This window comes from Bufo bufo, chromosome 10 (genome assembly GCF_905171765.1).
Source record: "Bufo bufo chromosome 10, aBufBuf1.1, whole genome shotgun sequence".
In the NCBI taxonomy this organism is placed as follows: Eukaryota; Metazoa; Chordata; class Amphibia; order Anura; family Bufonidae; genus Bufo; species Bufo bufo.
Genome location: NC_053398.1, coordinates 100,468,562 through 100,494,082, shown reverse-complemented (window position 1 = coordinate 100,494,082; position 25,521 = coordinate 100,468,562). Strand labels below are relative to the sequence as shown.

General features: G+C 45.5%; 1 protein-coding gene across 1 annotated transcript in view; it reads left to right on the top strand.

The window, feature by feature from the left end:
* Nucleotides 1–3,355: 3,355 nt before the first annotated feature.
* Nucleotides 3,356–25,521, top strand: part of NECAB2 (N-terminal EF-hand calcium binding protein 2) — a 209,332-nt gene continuing 187,166 nt past the window's right edge. The window contains exons 1-2 of the mRNA XM_040409577.1: nucleotides 3,356–3,571; nucleotides 19,103–19,127. Coding sequence (XP_040265511.1) covers nucleotides 3,356–3,571; nucleotides 19,103–19,127 — 241 coding nt within the window. The remainder of the gene's footprint in view (nucleotides 3,572–19,102; nucleotides 19,128–25,521) is intronic.

Here is a 25,521-nt window from a genome sequence, read left to right as displayed (position 1 = left end):
GAGAGAGGATGGTGCTGCTACTAGGGGGTCATACCATGGGGGAGTAATAAAACCCACCATAATGCCCCCCAGTAGAAATAATTCTCCTTATAATGTGCAAAACATACCCCCTTATGCCCCCAGTTGAGCTAATGTCCCCCATAATGTGCCAGTATAAAATACCCCTATATAGTGCACCAGTAAATGCCTCCATAGTGCTCCTCTCCCCCCTTCCTGCTAGTGCCCCCCATAATGTACCTGTATAAAATGTCCCATATATCGTGCCCCAGTAGATGCCCTCAGTGTCCCCCATAATTTGCAAGTATAAAATACCCCTCCTTAGTGCCCCCTGTAGATGACTCCATAGTACTCCTCTCTCCCCTTCTCCATAGTACCCACCATAATGTGTCCCAGTATAAAATGCTACTGTACAGAGCCCCCCATATAAAACACCCCTTCTTTGTGGCCTCAGTAGATGCCCCTATAGTGCCCACCAATAATGTGTCAGTAATAAGTGCCCTCAATAACGTGCCAGTAACAAGAGCCCCCCAATGTGCCAGTAATAAGCCCCCATCACGTGCCAGTAACAAGAGCCCCCATCTAATATGCCCCCATCACGTGCCAGTAATAAGCCCCCCATCACGTGCCAATAATAAGCCCCCCATCATGTGCCAGTATTAAGTCCCCCCCATCATCATGTGCCAGTATTAAGTCCCCCCCATCATCATGTGCCAGTATTAAGTCCCCCCCATCATCATGTGCCAGTATTAAGTCCCCCCCATCATCATGTGCCAGTATTGTAATAAGCCCCCCCCAATGTGCCAGTAACACTATTGTAAAAAAAATAAAAAAAATAAACACTTATACTTACCTAAGTGTCAGCGATGCGATGCAGACTCTTCCTGTGTCCCACGCTGTAATGTAAGGCTCAGGCGGCACGATGACGTCATTGCGCCGCCTGCGCCGGCCTCTGATAGGCTGCCGGCCTAGTGCCTGCAGCCAGGGGCGTACATAAAAATCACTGGGCCCCATAGCAGGAATCTAAATTGAGCCCCCATTTCTCCTTTTATAGCCCCTCTCTATGTTCCATGAACTATTCTTGCTGCTGCGTTTTATAATTTATGCCATCAGGGCCAGATTGGGATCACAAAACAGCCCTGGCACACAAAAGAGGTATAATAGATGCAGATGTATATTATATACAGCAGTGTACAGTTATGTGAGGTACGCGGTATAATAGATGCAGTGTGTACAGGTATATAGTATATTCCCTAGTGTTCTGATATGTGAGTTACAGGGTATAATAGATGCAGTGTGTACAGGTATATAGTATATTCCCTAGTGTTCTGATATGTGAGGTACAGGGTATAATAGATGCAGTGTGTACAGGTATATAGTATATACAGCAGTGTACTGATATGTGAGGTACGGGGTATAATATATGCAGTGTATACAGGTATACAGTATATACAGTAGTGTAATATGTGAGGTATGAGGTATAATAGATGCAGTGTGTACAGGTATATAGTAAATACAGCAGTGTATTGACACCTCGTACCTCAGATATCAGTACACCGCTGTATATACTATATATCTGTACATATTGCATGTATAATACTGTGTAATATATGCAGTGTGTGTGCATGTATGTGTGTGTATCTATATATATATATATATATATATATATAAAAAAAAAGGGAAAGTAGCGGCGGCACTGGAAACAAGCAATGTGGGTGCTATGTCCAGGGATATTGCTGCTTACCCCAGATGTACAGGAACGAAAAAAGGACAGCACTCCAAGTAAAAATTATACTGGTCTTTAATCACCCATGCAGATGGCAACGTTTCAGCTCCAAACAAGAGCCTTTTTCAAGGCTTGAAAAAGGCTCTTGTTTGGAGCTGAAACGTTGCCATCTGCATGGGTGATTAAAGACCAGTATAATTTTTACTTGGAGTGCTGTCCTTTTTTCGTTCCTATATATATATATGTATATATATATATATATATTACATACAGAGCAGTGTATTGATGTGACACATACAAGGTATAATACTGTAGATGCAGTGTTTATAGAAATATGTGGTCAGTTATGCATTATGGTCACTGTGTGTGTGAAGTACATGAGGTTGTGGTCACTGTAACTGTCTGAAGTATTATACATGAGTGAGCAATGAGTAAAAACAGGGCATGGAGGGGGGGGGGGGGGGTAAATGATGAAAAGTGGAGGACCTCCTCTTACCTCTCCATTCCAGTCTGTATGGACCAATGCAGAGCTGCTTGTGAACTTTTAATACTTGCTGTTAGGGGTTGAAGGACCTGTGATGATGTCATCACAGGTCCTGGCAGATATACCTTTGAAACCTAGGAACTACTCCATTTTTGGTGCAGTTCCTTTGCTATATTCTGCAGGACCTGTGATGTTGAAGATGATGTCATCACAGGTCCTGGCAGATGCACTTTTCTAACCTGGGAACTATACTTTACACTGTGCAGTTCCCTTACAGGACCTGTGATGACATCATCAAAGGTCCTTTAGCTTTAGAAAGATAAACAGGAGCAATTAGGGGGCGGGGCCTCTCCTCCACTTCGGTGCCTGCCTGATGCCTATCAGAGGAAGGGGAAGGGACACGCCTCTCCCTCCCCTGCACCTCCGCTGGCACAGGCAGTTTACAATGGAGATAAGCGCAATGGAAGCGCTCATCTCCCTGTGCCCGGCGGCGGCTGCTCACTTGGGGGGGGGGGGGGGGGGTCATTTTAGTTGGGGGGGCACAGCATGATGTAGGGGGGGCCGTGGCCCCCTCTGCCCCCCCCCCCCCCCCTGGCGACGCCACTGGCACAAAGAGGACATTACAACTGTGAAAGAGGCACAGATAGGGCATAATTACTGTGAGGGGGGCACAATGTGGGCATAGCTACTGTGAGGGGGCACACATCTGTACAAAACTACTGCAGGTGCCAAACACCCTAGGCACGCCACTGCCTCCAACTGCTGAATTTACCACCCTGGTAGTTCCCTACAGATTACAGGGTCCACCCGCCACAGATTCTGGAATTGCAAGGCTATCTCAGTGGTACAGATCAGTCGCAGGTGAAGGCTCTACGCCTCAGGGGTGTGCTCACGTGATCAGCCGCCCCCTTATTACCAGTCCCACTCAGCGGTTCTACCTGAGCTGCGCGTCCACGTCAGACAGCGGGGGACCTGCGCGGGCGTGGCTAGAATTAAATAAAGGCGTGGCTAGTCACATGGGCGGTACGCCTACCTGTCGCTGCTGAAGGCGCTCACAGGTTCTCCTTCCAGAAAGGGGCGTGCCCGGAGGCTGGCGGGGCGTGCCTACAAGCAGGGGGCGGGCTGCTCTCCACCTACCGGTCTCAGACATGTGTGAGCAGGCAGCCCGGTACTGTAGGACCAGCGTCCACAAGCTCCTGCGGCAGCAGCAGTCTCAGGTGCGGGGTCTGGACGGGCTGCTTCGTTGGATCGTCACCAAGATGAGCGACAAGAGTGACAAAGAGCTGCGGGGAGAGGAGGCGGTGAACCCAGGGCAGGACATGCCCGAGCCGGGCACCAGGAGGGGCATCTCCGTCATACTGGATGTGAGTACATAACAGTGCATAGCTCAGAGACATCGGTCATGTATGGGTTAAGTACTCCTGGACAGTCAGACAGCCTCCCCTCCAGGGTGCACCACAAGAAAGTAGCAGGAGTTCAGTCCTAAAATCTCAGCACTTCACTAAGGGCAGAGTGTCAGGTGGGATCTGATTATGGGAGGTGCAGTGTGTGTCCCTTTAAGGATCAGTGCTGGTGGTTTTACTGGGGGGACAGGAGCGGTGAATGGCGATGATAGAAGTGGATTCATACTGTACGTTGTGGTCTGATCACATTATAGCTATAGCCACTGGATGTAAGTGGTTGCCTCGGTCTGGGATCCCAAAATAATGATGACACCCCCCCACCCCTCCCTCTAAAAAAAAAAGACCCCGTTATGCCTGACAGTCCAGGACAATAGGAACTTGTAGTGTTGGTCTAACTGCGGACCAGTTCTCCAGGGATATATTACATTTTCGGTGTCCTCACGGTAGCTTCCTGGACATCAGAAGATTGGACCACTGCGATCTTAGATCACTTTAAATAGAAAGCGGTGGCAGATGACTGTATTTGGCGGCAGGTTTGTGCTGTGAGATTTCCGCGGTGACTAATGGGTTAACGAGAATTGTAGCAAAGTTGTAAAATGGTCTTGTTCTGCGCTTATCCGTTCCTGGTGAAGAAGCGTAGACTGGCACTACGGTGGCATAGCGGTCTGCTCGTCGTATAGCCTGCTAGATATGTCACCATGGAAATGAAAGAGACTCCTGTGCCTGCTGTTCCCATTGAAGATCTGTCATCTCGGGAAGAACGTAGCTTATTAGAGAGGGAAGGGGTTAATCGCCCTGGAAGCCCGCCAGAGCAGCGACGGTTCCGTATCGTCTGTCCTCCAGGGCCGATTGTATGATAAGCTGGATGATACATTAGGTTTCTGTTCCTCTCTGCGAAGGTGGCCAATGTTCTCACTCATCTTCTGGTTGAGATGGACACCAGTCCTTGTGTTAGAAGAGAGTTTGAGGACAGGACGGTGCTTGGGTATCAGATTATGGGAAAGTTGGGTGACATAAAATATCCCCCCGGTATGCAGCACTACCCCCTCTCTGGTACCGAGGCACCACTTCACAGTTTTTGTTTTCTGGACTTTGGGAAAGCTGGGTGACGGCACTGAACCGAGTTCAGGTTGTGGTGGCCAACCTCTTAGGAAGGGTTAGGGTTTGTGAAATTTTATTTTATCCGTTAGTTCCACTGAGGAGCTCTTCTTAAAAATGTCTCTGTTCTCCGTGATCTTGTGGTATGCTGTAAGGCTGGAGAAGACAACCCAACGTGCTGCCCTGTTATGTGTGGTAAAATGGTCGTCGGGGGCAATCAGTCGCCATTGCTACCTGTTGTCTGGTCATCTTCGTTGTTTTCCCATTATAAGACTAGGGTACACGGCGACTGTTGTCGCATAACGTCTAGTCCCTCAAAAGTCGTGCGACAATTTTTATAATGGTAGTCAATGGTGTCGCAGTGCGACACGACATTCGCTAAAAATTGGATTTTTGTGCGACTGTCACGTCGCAGCATGTCATAGCGCGACACCATTCACTATTATTGCAAAAATTGCGTGACATTGATCTGACATGACACATGTATCAATGCAGTTGTACGCGACTTATTGTTGCTGTGTAGCCCTAGCCTAACGGAGCAGAAGAATGGAAATGATTAGCAGAGGTGACCAACCCTAAGGCTGGGTTCTTACTACAGTTGTTGAAGTGTTCATTTTTTTTATTTTTTTTACAGATAACAACCGGCTGTTTTTGTTTTTACGGATCTGTTGTATATGTTTTTAATAAAAAAAAAATATTAATCTAATTTACAAGTTTTTTTTTTTATATATAAAAAAAAAACAGTCTTTAAAGGGATTGTGTGACACTTTGTAAAATCTGAAGGAGAGTGGCGAGGCTTATAAAACAAAGAAAGAAGCTTAAAGGGGTTGTCCAATGCTGACATGTTGTTTTAAATACCAGTCCCCAGCCTGCTGCCAGGTTCCATCTCCATGGGTGCCTGGCTGTCGGAGCTAGACGGAGGTAACGTGCTGCTGCTGCCAATGACTGGCCTCAGCCGTGTCCCTGCTGCAGCGCACATGACCCAGTTGAGTTGGGAACAGGTATTATGTGTTCCTACACAGGTCTGGTGGGGTGGGGGTAATAAAAAAAAAAAAAAAAAAACTGACAGTGTTGGACACCCCCATTAATTCAATTGCTGAAGGTCCCCGAGGTCCAGCACTGCAGGTAGAGTCCCTATTGGACCGGAAGGGATGACATCACGTCCATTGTTCAGGTGGTTGCTCAGCAGTCGCATACCTTTACTGCACTAGTAAGGCTACATGGCGAGCGCCGTAGGATCGCAGTCTAGTGGGCTGCCATAGGAATGAAACGGGTCACAGCGCGACCGTGACACATGAATCTCAAACAATCCAGCAGTGTTGGATTTTTGTGTGATTTGGGTGTCGTGATTGCAGCAAAGAAGCAAGTCGCACTGTAAACCTGAAGGAGAATTATATTTCTGAAACGCGTTGTTTTTTGCAATAAACAGAATCCATTGATCTTACCACAGTTGATGTGGTCCTTTGCGCCTGGCGGTCCATCCTTCTCACGTCTACTTATCTCCTTGGAAAGACTGGGCACCTGTCCTTGAAGTTTGTGTGACTGTGGCTGAATCCCATACAACTTTTGCGATCCTTTTACGTATAAATTTGAGTTGTGCCTAATCAAGCACAACCTATATAGGTGAGCCTCCAATTTACGGGATCTGACGATACATAGTCTTGACGTACTCGCCCTATGGTGCGCTGCTTATTTCACCCAGGCAGCCCCCCCTGACATGAGCGTTGGAGCAGTTCATGCTCCGATGCTCTCCCTTGCCCTGCGCAGGATCGCGCAGAGCGAGGGATCTTTTATTTACAATAACACACTGCCAGGCGGAGGCTTCTGCCCAGCAGTGCGTTCGGTGACATCACCGGCTCTGATAGGCGGGCTTTAGCGCCACCCTAGCCGTGCTAAAGCCCGCCCATCAGTGCCGGTGACGTCACCGGGCTCACCGCTGGGCGGAATCCTCCGCCTGGCAGCCCTACGGAGAGCCCAGTACGTCACCGGAACTCCACAAAATGCCTTTGCCCTGCCTGATTCAGGGGGGCTGCCTGGGTGAAATTCTGGGTATGTCCAGGTTCAGACCCCTTTAACCCTAACAGATACTTCCTGTCTTCCATTTGGGATCTAATACACATCAAGGCCAGTTTCCTACAAGAGAGTTATGGGCTGGGAGACGTGCCCTGTGTGATGGCTGCATCTCTAGACCCAACACTGCTCCTCTGACCTGAACTCACAGCATCAAAATGACAAAGGATGCTGGGAGTTCCTGCCTGACCGCAGTACAGCAGACGTTCGGTAGGCAGGAACTTCTGATGCTGTGAGTTCGGGTCAGAGGAGCAGTGTCTGGTCTTCACATGTCGCCATCACACGGACTGAACGCGCTTGTGTGAAACTGGCCTATAGTTGAGCTTTCATGCAGTGGCTTTGATGCGTTTTTCAGCAGATGAAATCCCCATCGCCTGGTCATCTGATCACAGCGGTTACTGGTAACACAGCGGTAAGGGTACAGCCGCACGAGCGGGTTTTGATCAGGTTTTCAGGTGCAGTCTTGAAGCTAAAACCACATTGGGGTCGTAAAGGGAGAGAAAGTGTAAAGGACAGATTCGACTTCCTCTTCTTTGGCTTTAGCATCAGAAACTGAAAACCTGATCAAAACTGATTTATCAAACTGGTGTAAAGCAAAACAGGCTTAGTTGCCCATAGCAACCAATCAGATTCCTCCTTTCATTTTCCAAAGGACCTCTGAAAAATGAAAGGTGGAATCTGATTGGTTGCTATGGGCAACTAAGCCAGCTTTTCAGTTTTGATAAATTCTGTATGGACAACAGCCTAAGGCTACATTCCCACGTCCGTGGTGTGTTGCGGACCCGCAAATTGCGGGTTCGCAACACACCAGCCCGTCACCCCCATAGAAATGCCTATTCTTGTCCGCAAGCTGCGGACAAGAATAGGACATGCTCTATCTTTTTGCGGAGCTGCGGACCCAAAATCGGGGCTGCGCTCCGCAATTGCGGCTGCAGACAGCACACTGTGTGCTGTCCGCATCTATTCCGTCCCCATAGAGAATGAATGGGTCCGCACCCATTCCGCAAAATTGCGGAAAGGATGCGGACCCATTTTGCGGACGTGTGAATGGAGCCTAAGGCTTCCTGCACATGGGTGCACGCTGTGCTGTGTTGCAGAAATTCCACACAAATGTCCCTGCAGATTTTTATGTGTTTCTGTGGATTTTCCTTGCGTTGAAAAGTGTGCAATCCTCACAAAAGAACCCCACAAAGAATTCACATGCTGCAGGCTTCAAAATCCGTACAGCAGGTCGATTTCCACACAGAATGAAAAGGCATTTGTCCCGTCTTATCCACTTTGCTGGTGCTGTATTACTCTGCGGTTTTTCAGCACGAGAATCTGTGCTAATAAAGGTTCTGTGCTAATAAAATCTGTGCTAATAAAACGTTTAGAGTTTTTAGTGCAGTTTTTAAAGCCAAACACCGGTGTGGATTGAAAAATGTTATCCCGTATTAACTGCCCTTAAAGGCGTTATTCCATGATTTAATGTAAAAAATGAAAATCGGACATCATATAGGACACGACAATCTCTTTCTAACAAAGCTAGAACCAGCCCTGTACCTCACATGGATCCAGATATATCAACATTCATTGCTGCAGATTTATTTGAAGCTGGGGTGTGCCCTTTGTCAGTGGGTGTGCCCTGTCTGCTGCAGCTTGCGGCTGATGAAGGTTGGGACCGAGCAGGTTTCGCCATACAGAGATTTTCTTGAATAACTCAGTGGCTATCCAAAATCTTTAATTACATGCAATTACAAAAGTGTTCAGATCCAGGTGCTGGTTCTGATATAATATTTTTTATGGGACAACCCCTTTAATAGGCATATCTTTTCTCGCCCTCTATATAATAGCAGCGTAGGCTGTCTATAATGTTACATCACTGTCTGATGCTAATAGGTTTTGCTTTGAGGGTGTATTTGCCACGTTGGTGGCCTGTGAGACAGCGGGGGCCCATTCAGTGCTGTGGGAACCTGCACAGGCCTCACCCTCTCTACAAACGCCGCAACGTTAGGCCTCATGCACACAGCAGTATGTATTTTGGGGTCCGCAAACCCCGGTTCTAGAAAATATGGATACTGGACATGTGCATCCTGCATTTTCCTCTGGCCTTATTGTCAAAATTCCTATTCTTGCCTGCAAAAACGGACAAGGATAGGACATGTTTTTTTTTGCATCCCCATTGAAATGAATGCGTCTGCAGCCTATTCGCAAAAGATGTGGATCCGATGCGGGGAAAATAGGAGTGTGTGCATGACGCCTTCATGGGAGTCTGTCACCATTTAAATTCTTTTTGAGAAATGTACACTTTTATTTTATGCAAATTAGGCATTGGAGCACCAGGAGGCAGGCTTATGCGGTTTGAGCACCGTTCCAGCAATGTCACTGGTGCTCAATACAAATGCCTCCTTTGTTAAAAACGCGCCCCCTCCCCTTAGATTGACTCACATCTAGCTCTGATCTCTTGAGCCTGCACACTGGTTCCCTAACAAGGCACTTGCCAAGCAGAGAAGATGATTAGTGCGCACGCGCAGTTGACGTAGCTGCACACAGAAGTGGCGGCGCTGTCGGCTTTATCTACAGTCACCTCCACTTCCGGGTTCAGTGACGTCACACTAATCATCTTCACTGCTCGGCAAGCAGAACCATTGCGCAGGCGCGAGAAATCACCGGTGGACGTGAAGTCTAGCGCTGTCAATCTAAAAGGAGGGGGGCATGTTTTTAACAATGGAGGCGTCTGTATTGAGCACCAGGGACATAACTGGAGTGGTGCTCAAACCACATAAGCCCCCCTCCTGGTGCTCCAATGCCTCATTTGCATTAAAAAAAAAGTGTAAATTTTCCAAAACGCCTGGAACCTACACAAAAAATGCAAGTATCGTTTTACTCAGCTCGATCAACCCTACCAGGCCATATGTCTGGTTGAATAGGGTTGATCCTAGTGACAGAACCTCTTTAAGATCTTCCCTTAGACATTAGACATGGATGGACAGAACACTCTAGTCTTTAGAAGTAAATCAGACCTCTCCAGGAGACAGTTTTATGTGGCCCATCCTAAGGCACTTTAGAAGTATCAATAGAAAAGCAGTAAGAAGTCTCTTGGTGCACCGACTTGGGTTTGTCCAGCCCTGCCTGAGAGTGTCTGCGGCAGCTGGGACCAGAGCCCTATTACTGGTGGCCCAATAACTGTCATACAGCGCCAAACAATTCAGGGAAATAAATGATTAAGAGATGTGCGTAGAAAGGGGAACTCCCCGTCGTTGTGTCCCCTGTGACTGTCACCTGCAGGCATAGATTAGGGCTCATTATGCACAGTAGAGTGATACTGATCATGGACTCGCCTGTCATGGGGCGAGATGCTGCTGTGGCAGATTTCAGCGTCACATTAGGCACCAATTTAAAAGCTTTAAGGAAACTACAGTTTTCTGTAGGACTGGAAGACTCTGCCATCTCGGGTAAGTACTGCGGAAGCCTTGACATAAGGCATGTGTGTAGCTCCAAGTATATTATTATTATTTTAAAAGATAACTGTCATATTTTTATTTTATTTGCTAGTGTATTAGAGCTAGGCATGTATACCTGAGTTAGTCTGTCAATGATTGTCAAAAGATCTGTAATTACCATATAATAACAGCTTTCATTAATACCCTCTGTCCCTTTCCACTGCTCCCTTAAAAGACCATGACTAGGGCTTGTCTGTCTCCCAACTTAAAGGGTTTGTCCAGGGTTTGAGCTGAACCCGGACATATCCGCATTTTCCCCAGGCATCCCCCCTGACTTGAGCATTGGAGCAGTTCATGCTCCGATGCTCTCCTTTGCCCTGCGCTATATCGCGCAGGGCAAAGGCATTTTCTGGAGTTCCGGTGACGTACTGGGCTCTCCGTAGGGCTGCCAGGTGGAGGCTTCCGCCCAGCAGTGAGCCAAGTGACATCACCGGCACTGATGGGCGGGCTTTAGCGATGCCCTAGCCTTAAAGCGGCTAGGGCAGCGCTAAAGGCCGCCCATCGGAGTCGGTGATGTCGTGGAACACCATGCTAGTCGGAAATCTCCGCCCGGCAGTGCGTCATTGTAAATAAAAGAGCCCTTGCCCTATGCAGGGCAAGGGAGATCATCGGAGCACAACATGCTCCGATGCTAACATCAGGAGGGCTGCCTGGGTGAAATTATGGGTATGCCCGGGTTCAGCTCTGAACCCGGACAACCCCTTTATTGTAAACAGAAGACGGAGGGGCTGTCCTTCACACTGCATGCCTGCATTAGGCTTCAGAGTGAGGAGGCGTGTCTCAGTAATCTAATCTGATTGGCTGTCAGGGAGCTGCTGGCTACAGCAAGTGTGTATGGGAAGTAAGGGAAAGCAGTTTTGGCCTCAGAGAACTGGCAGAGGAGCCATCTTGAGAAGGTCCTCATATTGTAAATGTTTAAAACAGCCGCAAAAGGTCCTCATATTGTACAGTCGGGTCCATAAATATTGGGACATCGACACAATTCTAGCATTTTTGGCTATATACACCACCACAATGGATTTGAAATGAAACGAGCAAGATGTGCTTTAACTGCAGACTGCAGCTTTGATCAGTGAAACAAGCCATCATTAGGCTGAAAAAACAAAACAAACCCATCAGAGAGATAGCAAAAACATTAGGCGCGGCCAAAACAAATGTTTGGAACATTCTTAAAAAGAAGGAACTCACCGGTGAGCTCAGCAACACTAAAAGACCCGGAAGATCACAGAAAACAACTGTGGTGGAAGACCAAAGAATTATTTCCCTGGTGAAGAAAACACCCTTCACAACAGTTGGCCAGATCAAGAACACTCTCCAGGAGGTAGGTGTATGTGTGTCAACGTCAACAATCAAGAGAAGACTTCCCCAGAGTGAATACAGAGGGTTCACCACAAGATGTAAACCATTGGTGAGCCTCAAAAACAGGAAGGCCAGATTAGAGTTTGCCAAATGACATCTAAAAAAGCCTTCACAGTTCTGGAACAACATCCTATGGACAGATGAGACCAAGATCAACTTGTACCAGAGTGATGGGAAGAGAAGAGTATGGAGAAGGAAAGGAACTGCTCATGTTCCTAAGCATACCACCTCATCAGTGAAGCATGTTGGTGGTAGTGTCATGGCGTGGGCATGTATGGCTGCCAATGGAACTGGTTCTCTTGTATTTATTGATGATGTGACTGCTGACAAAAGCAGCAGGATGAATTCTGAAGTGTTTCGGGCAATATTATCTGCTCATATTTAGCCAAATGCTTCAGAACTCATTGGACGGCGCTTCACAGTGCAGATGGACAATGACCCAAAGCATACTGCAAAAGCAACCAAAGAGTTTTTTAAGGGAAAGAAGTGGAATGTTATGCAATGGCCAAGTCAATCACCTGACCTGAATCCGATTGAGCATGCATTTCACTTGCTGAAGACAAAACTGAAGGGAAAATGCCCCAAGAACAAGCAGGAACTGAAGACAGTTGCAGTAGAGGCCTGGCAGAGCATCACCAGGGATGAAACCCAGCATCTGGTGATGTCTATGCGTTCCAGACTTCAGGCTGTAATTGACTGCAAAGGATTTGCAACCAAGTATTAAAAAGTGAAAGTTTGATTTATGATTATTATGTCCCATTACTTTTGGTTCCTTAACAAGTGGGAGGCACATATGCAAACTGTTGTAATTCCTAGACCCTTCACCTGATTTGGATGTAAATACCCTCAAATTGAAGCTGACAGTCTGCAGTTAAAGCACATCTTATTCGTTTAATTTCAAATCCATTGTGGTGGTGTATAGAGCCAAAAATGTTAGAATTGTGTCGATGTCCCAATATTTATGGCCCTGACTGTATATGTTTAAAACAGCCGCAACTAAGGGAAAAACTCAAGGAAAACAGTGGTATGTGAAGAAATTGAAGATTGCTTTATGCATAATGCTGCAGCAGTAAGATATGCTAAAATTGATTTATTTTTTATAATCTGCAGCGCGGATCAGATACTCAGCAGTGCAACTGCAGACAACTTTGATTCAAAGGCTTTGGTAACCCTCTTTGACATGGCAAAAATTAGTTTTACATATTTTATTGGTTGCTTTGTGAAAAAAAAAAGGCAGCTGAAGGCATCTGTGTTGGTCCCATGTTCTTATGTGTCTGCATCGCTGAGAGAAATAAAGTTTTAACATATGCAAATGAGCCTCTAGGAGCAACAGGGGCATTGCCGTAACACCTAGAGGCTCAGCTCTCTCTGCAACTTCCGCGCCCTCTCCTCTTTTTTACAGGGCCAGGCTGTGAAAACATCATGTCTGGTCCTGTCAAAGTGCTGAGGTGCGGCAGTTGCAGAGAGAACTGAGCCCCTAGGTGTAATGGCAACGCCCCTGTTGCTCCTAGAGGCTCATTTGCATATGTTAAAACTTAATTTTTCTCAGCAATGCGGGCACATATGAACATGGAACCAACACAGATGTCTTCAGCTGCCAAGCGCACATGCAACAGGTCAGCCAGTGTCATAGGGACAAATCTGCTGACAGAGGCCCTTTAAGCATTCAGAAACATATGTTGGTGTAAATGATTCATTCGTGTAATTCTGCTTTGTTGTGTGCTGGCACCAGCTTTGCATTGCACTATTGTTTGTAATTTAGGTGAGTTGGACCACCGGATGACGTGCGCCAATGCTGGATTTGGCCCCATTCACACAGTCAGTGTTCGGTCAGTGATTTCCATCAGTGATTGTGATCCAAAACCAGGTGCGGCTCTAAACACAGAACAGGTGCAGATCTTTCCCTATTGTCTGTGGCTCACAGTCACGGATGGAAATCACTGACCATGCACTGACTGTGTAAAAGTGACCTGTCAGGCTGTGCTGCTCAAACATGGTTTTGGGGGAGCAGAGGGCACTGTCAGATACACTAGCAGAGCACAGATGGTCTTCTGTTACGACTAAGGATTCAGTTCCGAAACGCGTCAACTGTATTTGTATACTGGGTGGATGTGTCTGCTGTAAACATCATGCTTGAATAAAGGAGAAGGAGACGTTTTTAAGAGGACCTCTATGCGAATCCGGAGCTGTTCTTTTGAATTTTGCACAGATGGTCTTCTGTCAGATGCAGAAGCACTAGCAGTTAGGTGAAGGATGGTACACACACTGTGCAGCAGCAAAATCATAGGATTTTTTTTTTTTTTAATGCCTGTCCTTACTTTAGAAAGCAAATGAATGATTAAAAACATATTACAAAGGTGTCTATAGCTTTTAAAGACTAGGGACATATTTTCTTGTTGAATTCGTGGTAAAAAAAAAAACTTTTTTACAGTGGAGTTTATAAAAAATTCTCAACATTTGTCTTCTGTAGCCCTCACATATTCTTATACATTGAAGGCTGCTCAGTCCCATTCAGTGTGAAATCCAATAGGCAAACTGACCGCTCAGTCCATGTCCCCTCTTTCTCTGCTCTCCTGAATGTCCATCAAGCTGCTATCTCTTTTAAATTTAAGTTATTTGGTTGCTAAGATGTCAGCATATATTTGGTTTTAGGAGACTAGAAAAAGGCGCTACAGACTAAGACGGCACAGGTACTCAGCTCACTTTGTGTTGCCAGTGGCACACAGGGGTAGGCAATGCTGGGGGCTGCTGGAGTCCAGAAGCTGGCTGAAAGCTGAAGCAGGCAGCAGCGCGTGAGCGACTAACTGCCACGTCCCGCCCGCTCAGTTCTGTCTGCTGCTGCGAGCGATACACTAGCCAATCAGCAGCAGGAGCTTAGCACTGCTAAATGCTGATTGGTCCAGCAGAAAGAAAAGAGCGAGCGTGGGCGCTAGCTTGGCTGCAGTGCTGGCAGGGCCAGGGACATCAGCGCCAGTCAGTGCACTGTGTTTGCACACAATGGGGGAGGGGGGACCTGAGAAGAGGGGATGCAGGGCCCATCTGAGCACCAGGGACTCAGGGCGGAAAATAAGCGTGGCAACAATGGGCTTGGCATAATTCATAAATGACTACAGACATTGTAGGGGGCAGGGCCTTCCATGCACTCTGCCCCCCCCCCCCCCCTTGCAGTTGCGTGGACTGCCTCTATTGGTAGTACACCACTGCATCAGAGAGCTCTTCTTATGAATTTCATTCAGTCTGGGGCTGAACAGATGCAGTGTATGAGAATACTTGCAGGCTGCAGGAGACAAATTGAACACAATTCTTAATTAAAAAAAAAAAAACTATTCAAAATGTGTTTTTTATCCTATAATACTGCCACAGCAATAAAAATTGGCTCTAAGATATCCATAGCCTTGAAGTGTAATTGTCAATAATTTTTTTCCGCGTTTGCTATACTGTAGTGTTGGTATAGAGAATCTTCAGCGTGTACTGTGCACTGTAAGAGGCAGAGGAAGGCTTCTCAGTCTGCCTCTTCTCTCCCTGCCACAGTTGCTGCCTCCATACATATATATAAGATATTTTACTAAGTATCCTTGCCTATTGTTACTTACTGCAGGGGCTGATTGCTATCTTCCTGGAGCGTCCCAGTCGCTGGTTAGTTAGTGGGAGGTTTAGCTTCTTACAGCCTTCTGCTTGTGTGCACCACTTTACTGTCAGCGCTGATAAATTGTACGTGACTCGCTAATCAAATTTCACGTAAACTACAACTTCAATACAAGTCACAGGCCTATCGCTCACGTTTTTATTCCGCAAGACTAAAAATGCCATGTGGCCTTAGCGTAAATGATCACCTTGCTTCTTATTACAGGCTAATTATAATTACGACAGTTTTTTCATCAGTTACATTGGACCGAAAATTCCTCAATGTGCATGAACTCCTCAAGGAGTAGATCCTAGGAGAGCGTGTAAACAGATGCTGACTGTAAAATATGTTCTCTCGGTCAGCATTGTGATTGGTAGTTGATAAGATTTGCCTGCGCAATTTAAAACCACACCTATGAAATCGGATTCCCTGTGCAATTAGTTGAGATACATACTGGATGTCTGCATTTCTTACTGTACAGACAGGTAAAGTGTAGAGTGCATTTAAAGGGACACTAAGCCTAAAATCCTTTCTCCTTTTCCTGTGCAGTTCATTAGCCGTTTCACATTGGTGCGGGGCCGAACTTAATGTGCTACATTTACATTAATGATAAAGTCCAGCCCTTACCAGATTCCGATGTGTTCTGCACTCAGGTTAAAGGGTTTATCCGACAGTATAAACATGCTCCACAATGCCCGGGCCCCTCCTATGGAAGATACTTACCCGGTGCCGACACCCGCGTCGCTCTGGATCCCTGCACTGCCACCTCTGCCTCTCCCAGTTGCGCAGATCAAAATACACAGCCAAAGGCAGGCCATGGCGGTGACGTCGCTTGTGATGCAAGGGAGACTGGTCGCCGCCGCGGCCTGCTATAGGCTGTACGGTTAAGTATTTTCTATAGGAGGGGCCTGGGCATTGTGGTGGGTGTTTATACTGTTGAATAACCCCTTTATAGACTTTTGGGCTAATTTTTCGGTGTTCATAGGAACCAGGGTGGATTTGATTAAAAATCAAACTGATTTAAATCACTAGTCAGTAAGGCTTGATTTAAATCCATAGTTTTCTACATAAAGACTAATTCTTGCTGGTATAACTTATAATATGCAAGTAGATGAAGATTTTTACAATAACAACTTTTTATATTAGTAAAAGTTGTTTAGTTTGATTAGGTTGATTCTGCATTCATAGGATTAAGGTCTTTTTCTCAACTCTGTCCAGGTTATAACATTTTTGCTGTGAAGAGGAGGCATGTGATCTCTGCTGAGTCAAATTCAGTTTTGAGAACTGCAAAAGTAAACCAAGCATCTGTGATAATATCTTGTAGGCAGAGAAACTACCGCATAATCTTACAAAAAAACTCTGGAAGAGCATGACATTGTGAATGGGTTAATGGAATTTATTTACCAAAAAAATTAAACATATACAGCCTTTTCTACATAATTAAAAAACTAGTCTTTATTTCATGATGAAATAACCTTTGGATGGTAATATATTTTCCTCAAAAAGCATTTTATATATTAAAAAAAAATTAGATTTAAATCAAAAAAATTCTTATATTTTTTTTTTTAAATCATTGATTTTTATCCACCCTGATAGGAACGCTCGTTCTCGATAACTGGCTGTATAATCACTCCGCCGATCAGCTGATAAATGTGTAAAGGCTCGTTGGCTGATTTGCGTCTTTTATCAGGATGAAAGATGCCCGAATATTGTTGGCAGCACATCTCCCGGTGTACTCAGAAATAGGGATCGACCGATTATCGGTTTGGCCGATATTATCGGCCGATATTGAGGATTTTGAACGTTATCGGTATCGGCATCTATTTTGCCGATATACCGATAACGTATGGGGAGCACAGAACGCGCTGCTGTCAGCGCTCTCTGTGTTCCCTCCGCAGCACAGGGGAGAAGGAAGCAGTGTCTCCTCCCCCTGTGCTGCTGCTGCCGCCAATAGCAGGAGAGGAGACAAGAGGAGGGGAGGGGCTGTGGCCGCTGCGCCACCAATGAAGATAAGTCTTTCATTCATTCATATACAGGAGGCGGGAGCTGGCTGCAGAATCACATAGCCGGCTCCCGACCTCTATGAGCGATAGCTGCGATCCGCGGTAGTTAACTCCTCAGGTGCCGCGGATCGCAGCCACCGCTCATAGAGGTCGGGAGCCGGCTATGTGATTCTGCAGCCAGCTCCCGCCTCCTGTATGTGAATGATTGAGAGACTTATCTTCATTGGTGGCGCAGTGCGCGCCCCCCGACAAGCCCCCCAGCATTAATCATTGGTGGCGCAGTGCGCCCCCCACCCCAATCCCGGCCAATAGTAAAAACATTGGTGGCGCAGTGCGCCCCACCCAGTATTACTCATTGGTGGCAGTGGCCACAGGATCCCCTCCTCCTCCGATCGGAGCCCCAGCAGTGTAAGCCTGGGGCTCCGATCGGTTACCATGGCAGCCAGGACGCTATTGAAGCCCTGGCTGCCATGGTAAGCTCCATGCTGCTGTGTGCACAAAGCACAGAGCAGCAGGGACAGTGTGAGCTCCTATTCACCCTGATAGAGATCTATCAGGGGGAATAGGACAAGGGTTCTAGTCCCTAAGGGGGCTAAAAGTTAGTAAAAAAAAAACACAAAAATATTAAGTATAAATGAAAAAGATTTATAAAAAAAAATACATATTAACAATAAACCAAAAAATACACATTAACAATAAACATATTAATTTTCAACAGATTTGTGTAGGAATTATTTTTTTTTCTCAAAAATGAAAATTCCCAGAATATCGGTATAAATTATCGGCTATCGGCCTGAAAGTTCACAAATTATCGGTATCGGTATCGGCCCTAAAAAAAATCAATATCGGTCGATCCCTACTGTTAATCAATAGAACTTAATCGGGGAAGAAGGACTGTGGTAGTGATCATTCCTCCCACACTCGCTTTGTATTGGCCTGTGTAATAGGCCGATGCCAACGAGCATCAAAGAACATCTTCACTGTCCATTGGAGCTAGTCCCGCCCGAACAATGGGCACTCCAATATAGGGTTGGGGCGCTTTACTGGTATCTACAAAATACCGCGTAGATACCAAGAGAAGCGGCAATCTGGCGATATCGCCATTTCTTAATTACTGCTGTATTTTAGTGACTCCATAGGGGCGGTCGCGCTTGACGGCGCTGACTGCTTCTAAAACGGGCACCACGTTGGCTCGTACTGACATGTTATGTGTGCCAATTCACAACACGTTCCGGCCGCGCCATCTAGCGCAGATTACATGTCAGTACGATGCGTACGTAAGTCAGTACGTGTCGCAGCGCATGTTGCACAAGAGGACCCGTGAGCTAAGACTGAAGGCCCTGTTCACCGCTTACTTCCCGTTCTGGGCCTCATTTCATGATGTGGGACCACATGGTGACATTACTGTAATTTATGGGGGTATCTCTGTATAAGCTCCATACAGTATACAGTAATCTCTCCTTGTGGCCCCCATACTATGGGGGCCACAAGGAGACATTATAGTTTATGGAGCCATGCATATGTTGTCTTTGGTCTTGGATCCAAGCACTGCAAGGCGCCAATGGTAACCACTGAGACACTGCGCTGCCCATGCTATGCGAACGACTAGCCAATGCCTGTTTACACGAGGGGATATCACACCGACAAATAATAATTTTTAGGTCAAATGGCGCGGATTGTGCAATTGCTCACATGTTTACACTGGGCAATGATTGGGTACATTTACACAATGATTTGCGCCCTATAAATTGCCCCTTAATATATTATAGTGATACTAAAAATGTACAAAGTATCATAAACAGCATTTCCACAAATAGTTTTATTAAGTTTAATGTACATTTCTTCTTCTTTCCAGATTTTCCGTAGAGCGGATAAGAACGGTGAGTAAACCTTTTGTTTTCCATGAAGTTTAACATTGTTAATTAAAGAGTTTTTTGAATGGTTTTTAATCCTGATTTTGTACTTGACATTATTTTCCCCGTCTGGGTAGATCTACCTTGTGTAACTCTTGCAGCTGTAGGACACTGATAAGTGTACCTAATACTACATTAACAAAATAACAGTGCTCCCTATTTATTGCCACACAAGTAGAAGGTTATATGACTGCAAGAGGGGTTAATTGCCACGGTTTGGTGGATCACCCTGCCCTGTTATTGAGGCCGGGTATGTGATCCCGCCGCCGGCACCCGCTGCCTAAACTTGACTGAATGTGCTAATTACATTCATTGGTGCTGCAGTGGCCACAGTCCCTATCCTCCTCCGCAGTGCTATTTGCCCATTGGTGGCCAGCAGCCGTGGCACAATGGGGATGGAGGGACTCCCTCCTTCTCCACTGTGCTGGTGAAAAGAAAATGCACCTGCCATGTTCTCTAACTTGATAGTAGGCTGTGCCGCAGCGCATCCAGGTCTAAAAGTATCGATACTTCGATACCCGGTGCTACTCTACTGTGCATGCGATTCTTGGTGGATCCTCTTGCAAGCAGACATCAGATGTAGCCTAGGCAAATGGAGCCTTAGACTATACAGGGTTTGTTTGACTGTTACCATGGAGACGCATTGTCTGCATAGGAGTTGTAGGAAGAAAACAATAGTACATTTTTAATTAAGAACAATTGCAAGGTTTCTTCATTTTTCATTAAAGGGGTTATGCCATGATTAATGTAAAAAATTAAAAAGCAGACATCATATAGTACATCAGGGGTGGCCAACCTTACAGACACAGAGCCAGAAAAAAAAAAAAACGTATGACTGTCAGGAGCCACAAGCTATACACTTACACAAATATGCGTGAACACGACAGTATTACTACAACTGAGTTTTCAAACATTTTATGAAACATTTGGCCCATAATAGAACAGTCCTATCCTATTTTTTGGGTGGACAAGGTGACTAAAAAATGTTGAATTGCTTGTTTTTAATTTTTTTCTGTTACAGCGTTCACCGCATTATTTATGATTTTTTTTTTATATTTTAATAGTTTGGACTTTTTCGGGCGATTTTATGTGTAAAATTGGGAAAGGGGGTGATTTAAACTTGTAATATTTTTATTTATTTTTTTACTTAATAACTACAGGACAGCAGGGAGCTCACCATGGCAGTCAAGGCTTCAGTAGCGTCCTGGCTGCCATGGTAACCGTCCTGGATGCCATGGCTCAGATTGGAAGCTGCCAAAGTGATACGTGATGGGGTTAATGTGAGGCACAGGTCTAACCGTTCCTAGTGATAACCCCCATGTGTCTCATAATAACCCTATCAAGTATCCATATCCTTGCATAATGGGCAACATGGGGTTAACGCATGAGGTGCAAACCTGAACAGTCACTTGCTATTGGTACAGTCAATCCATGTGCCTCATATTAATAAGTGGCCTGTATTCTGTAACTCACATTAACCCCATGTTGCCCATTATGTGAGATGCTACTTTGGGAGTCACTTACTATTAATGTGAGGCACATGGGGTCCAGTCCAAAATTAAAAATAAATGACCCCCATCATGTTTAAAACATGGCAGTGGCAAGATTGGGGTTAATGAGTCACATTAACCCCAATCTTGCTGGCTGCCTGATGCATGTTTTTTGCCTGCCTGTATTTTGAGGCAGGCTAATCACTCTTGCACTGTGTGGGTGTGGGGTACCTTCTATGCTGGCTGCTCAGTGCCCACCGACTCTGGGGCTCGGGCTGACGCTGAGGACAGGACACTCAGGAGGAGGAGGCTGCTGCCGCTGCTGCTGCTCGCCGAGCTCACTAGCTCAGACGGCGCATCAGTTTATTCCCTTCCCCGTCCCTCCTCCTGCTTTAATTAGCCGCACATTCATTGGTGGCAGTGGTGCGGGCAGCTTCAGGGCCTGCTCTTTTCACTGCTTTCAGTGGCGGCCGAGCACGGCACACGCCATGTTCTCATTAGATACTAGGCTGAGCAGCCTAGTATCGCAATAACAGAAATCCCGACCGGACCGGTCCCCTGCGAGCCACCCCTGATGTACCTGATGATGTCTTTCTAACAAAGCTAGAATCAGCCATATACCTCACATGGATTCAGAGATCTCTCTATTCATTGCTGACAGCTGAAGGGGAGTGTCCTTTCTGCTGCAGCTCAGGGGGAGTGTCCTCTTTGCTGCAGCTCTCTCTATCACCGCTCAAGAGGCAGTTGAAGGATGAAACTGAGCATGGGCGGTCATGTCAGTGAGTCGGACAACAAAAATAGGAAAGAAACAAACAGTAGGCGGCGCTGTACGGATACATTTTATTGAATAACTCAGTGGCTATACAAATTTTTTAATTACATGCAATTAAAAAAGAATTCAGATCCAGGTGCTGGTTTGGAAACTGCAGAATATTTTTTGTGGGACAACACCTTTTAAGGTTGCTTTCACTTGGCTGTGTGTGGTACGTGAAACGCAGTGGGTGTGATTGCTGCATGGCAATACATGGCACATGCTCACAAAACACATTAATAAATGTTTTTTTTTTATAATAAAACCTTAATGTAATAAAAACACAAGACTACAGAGTGGAGATAAGCCGAGGCCTGTTTATTTAAACTCAAACCAACTTTAATATATACTCAAAATATTAACCATATAAATACCATGAGCCTAGTCATAAACTCAGACTCGTTTTAAACCATCAATACATCAGAGTCCATCCCATCCCGGGATGACTATATCAACCATCCACCAGGCCCGCCGCGCCTTCAAGAAGGCAGCAAGGGACCCACCCCACCCACAGCTATTTCTATCATAGCCTGCAGGTTGAGGTTGAAAATATCATATCCGATAAGTGTATACCATCATTGAAAAACAGACCTGCCTCTCCACTCTCCAAATCCGCATGTCTGAAGGAAAAGCCCCCTAATAAAGGCATAAACTTTGACAACACGCGGTTAATCCGCTTCCGGATCTTGTCCTCAAACCTCAAGGCAGGATAAACCCTCCAACACCACCTAGAGATAATTTCGGAGAAAACGAGCCTCGTGTCAGGGAAGAGGCGATGCAGATCTGACATTGTTTTCTTCATTTGAAAAATCAACTCCATGGTGTCTCCGCCACCTACATCATTACCACCTAGATGAATAATGACAATGTCCGGGTTAGGAAACACATCATGCAGGTGTAAAATTAGATCGATCAAACCTGACCACCGAAGACCCCGAACTCCAGCCCACCAGATCTTGACAGAATCTGAATGTAACAATAAATTTAGTCCGTAGCAACGCTCTGTGGCCCTCCTATTCGCCCAGTGGACATAAGAATGGCCCAGAATCCATACCGTACGACCTGTAAAAACTAAAACATGTTAATCAATCAGCAAATGGGGTCTGACATACAGTTGATATCTATTAGACGACAATCTCCCAATCCGTCTAATGGCCGACTCATTCAACCCCGCAAGAGCCGCAGACGTTGCCGCTCCAATATGAAAGGAATGGGAAGAAAAGAAATGAGCTCCCAAACCAAGCTTCTCCAAACATTTAGCGAACACAGCCCTAAATTGAAATTGGGACAGAGGAGACAGATCTTGGTGCAATAGAAAATTTGCGTTGCTAACCCTGGGCCGGATCGCCAAATAATTCAAAACTGCATTAACAGGACATATCCTTTTATCAATAATTGAACCAATTCTTACATAATAACCCCTACCCGCCTGATCAGTTTTAGACCTCTCGACAAAAATAGACAAAATAGAACCTCTAACTGAAACATGACTCAAACTTAAACCAGACTGGTCAAAACGAGAACGCGGCAACAATTCACCAATCCTCAAGGTACCAAAGAAAAACAACGTAAACGCTGTGCGAAACTATGAAGCTTCAAAGCCAGAAAAACAAACCGAGCTGGTAACTTTACACAATTGTATCAACAATTCTGGCGAGATAGGACATCTACCATCTGGCAGATATCCAATAGATTTGTAACCTTTCAGAAGCTGTTTAATTAAAAAGAAATCTGAAAAGGACCTAGAACCAAATAATTTCAGGAAAAAAGAAACACCGGCCAAAATCCTAGACACTGAGCTATGTGCCAGCTTTTCTTCAAATAATTTCAAACAAAATGACAAGGCTATAGACTCGTCTAATAGCAAAGGCGATAAGGATAAACCAGTTATAAAACGATCCCAGCGTAACCAGGCTGACATATAACTTTTCCACGTTGAAGCTGCCTCCTGAACGGCTCAACGAATTCAGCGCTAAGACCAAATCAAGCCCCACAGGTGCTCTGGACAAGGAGTCCCGCAAACATCCGCCGATGGAGCCAAAGCACGAAAAACGATCCATCTGAAAACGTGACAAGGCGTCTGCAATGTCATTATTACAACCAGGAATATGGACTGCCTTAATCCAAATATTTAATTTTAAACAAAGTAACACCAGATGTCTTAAGAGCTTCACCACCAATGGGCTTTTAGATGACAAACAGTTTACAGCAAATAACACCCCTTTATTGTCTGTATGCAAACGAATCCGTTTATTCTGAAAAAATCTGCCCCACAAGGCCAATGCTACCACTACCGGGAAAAACTCCAACAAAACCAAATTCTTAAATACAGCATTCGCAACCCAGGATTCATGCCAAGCAGCAGCACACCAATGCCCATCCCAGTATGCACCAAAACCAACACTACCTGCCGCATCTGTGAACAAATTTTAACTGAGCAGCATCCATAAATTCCTCTTGCCACATAGACCTACCATTAAAATCCTACAGAAAACTCAGCCAAACCAACAAATCATCCCTAATATCCTTATTTAATGATAAGGATAATTGCCTGCAGAAAATACGCCCCATAGGCATTATCCTGCAACAAAATGCTAACAAACCCAACAAGGACTGCACCTCTCTGACAGTGACACTATGCCGAGACAGAAAAACGTTAATCCCTAAAGCTGCTTTCAAAACCTTCTCCATAGGTGATCTACATTCACCAAGACCAGCATTAATAACCGTTCCTAAAAATTCAAGACAACTAGAAGGTAAAACAGTTTTTTCAAATGCAAGTGGAACACCAAAATCTGCACAAACCGGAATAAAAACACTCTAACAACTCAGCACAAACCGGAGAATCAACAGGACCAACAAACAGGAAATCGTCTAAATAATGAACAACCCCGCCCTTCATTGCACGCACTGAAACTACCCAATCAAGAAAAGTGGAGAACGCTTCAAAATAAAAACAGGAGATAGAACAACCCATAGGCAGACATTTGTCAAAATAAAATGAACCTTGAAAACTAAAACCCAAAGAATTAAAAGCTGCCGGATGGATGGGAAGGAGGCGAAATGCAGACTGAATATCAGCCTTGGCCATTAAAGCCCCCCTACCAAAAGACTTCACCACAGCAACCGCAGAGTCAAAAGTAGCATACCTAACTTTAGTCAATGAACTATCAATCTCATCATTCAATGACTGACCAAATGGATAAGACAAATGTTGAATTATCCTGAAAGAATTAGGCTCTTTCTTCGACACCACCCCAAGAGGAGATAAACGAAAATCCTCAAAAGGTGGCACTTCAAAAGGACCTGCTACTCTGCCCGACTCAATTTCTTTCTGTAACTTAGCCGCCACCACTTGAGGCAGCTGCTGAACAGAAGGCAAATTCCTGACCATGGGACAACCATGACCAGAGAATGCAGGCAAAACAAAACCTTCAGAAAATCCTGCAACCAATAAATCAGCTATCTGATGATTTGGGAACCTGCTTAACCAAGGCAGCATTCTCGATAATTTTACCGGCTTTTGGAAAGAAAATCCTTTGCCGTCGGCTGCGATGGCAAACTGGCCTTCTTGAAGCATCTGGACATAGGGTGGCTTCAGCCACAGAAGGCACATTCATGCTTATATTTACAACTGAAAGGCCATTTGCACTGCGACTCATTGTAAGCAAAGCACAAGCCACGTTTCATTGCATTACCTGACAGATATTTTCTGATTAACCGCTGGTGGTCTCTGGGGGACCAAAGGATTGAGCCATAAGCCCACATCCTTGGTGCCCCATTGCAAATGAGGATACACTGCCAATTTCTGACGGAAATTCTCATCATATTGAAACCAGCCAAAACTCTTGTAGGCCTCCAACACAATATCAACATGTTGAAACAATCCTGAACATTTCTCAGGATGTTTCTCACCAAGAACACTAGCCAAAATACAAAAAGCCTGTAACCAATTATTAAACGAGCAAGGAATAGGATGGCGCCTATCCTCCTCCGATCTCTCGTCCCTGCGTTCCCCTTTAGAGACAAATACCTTATACGCAGGGAGCAGAGCTAAAAC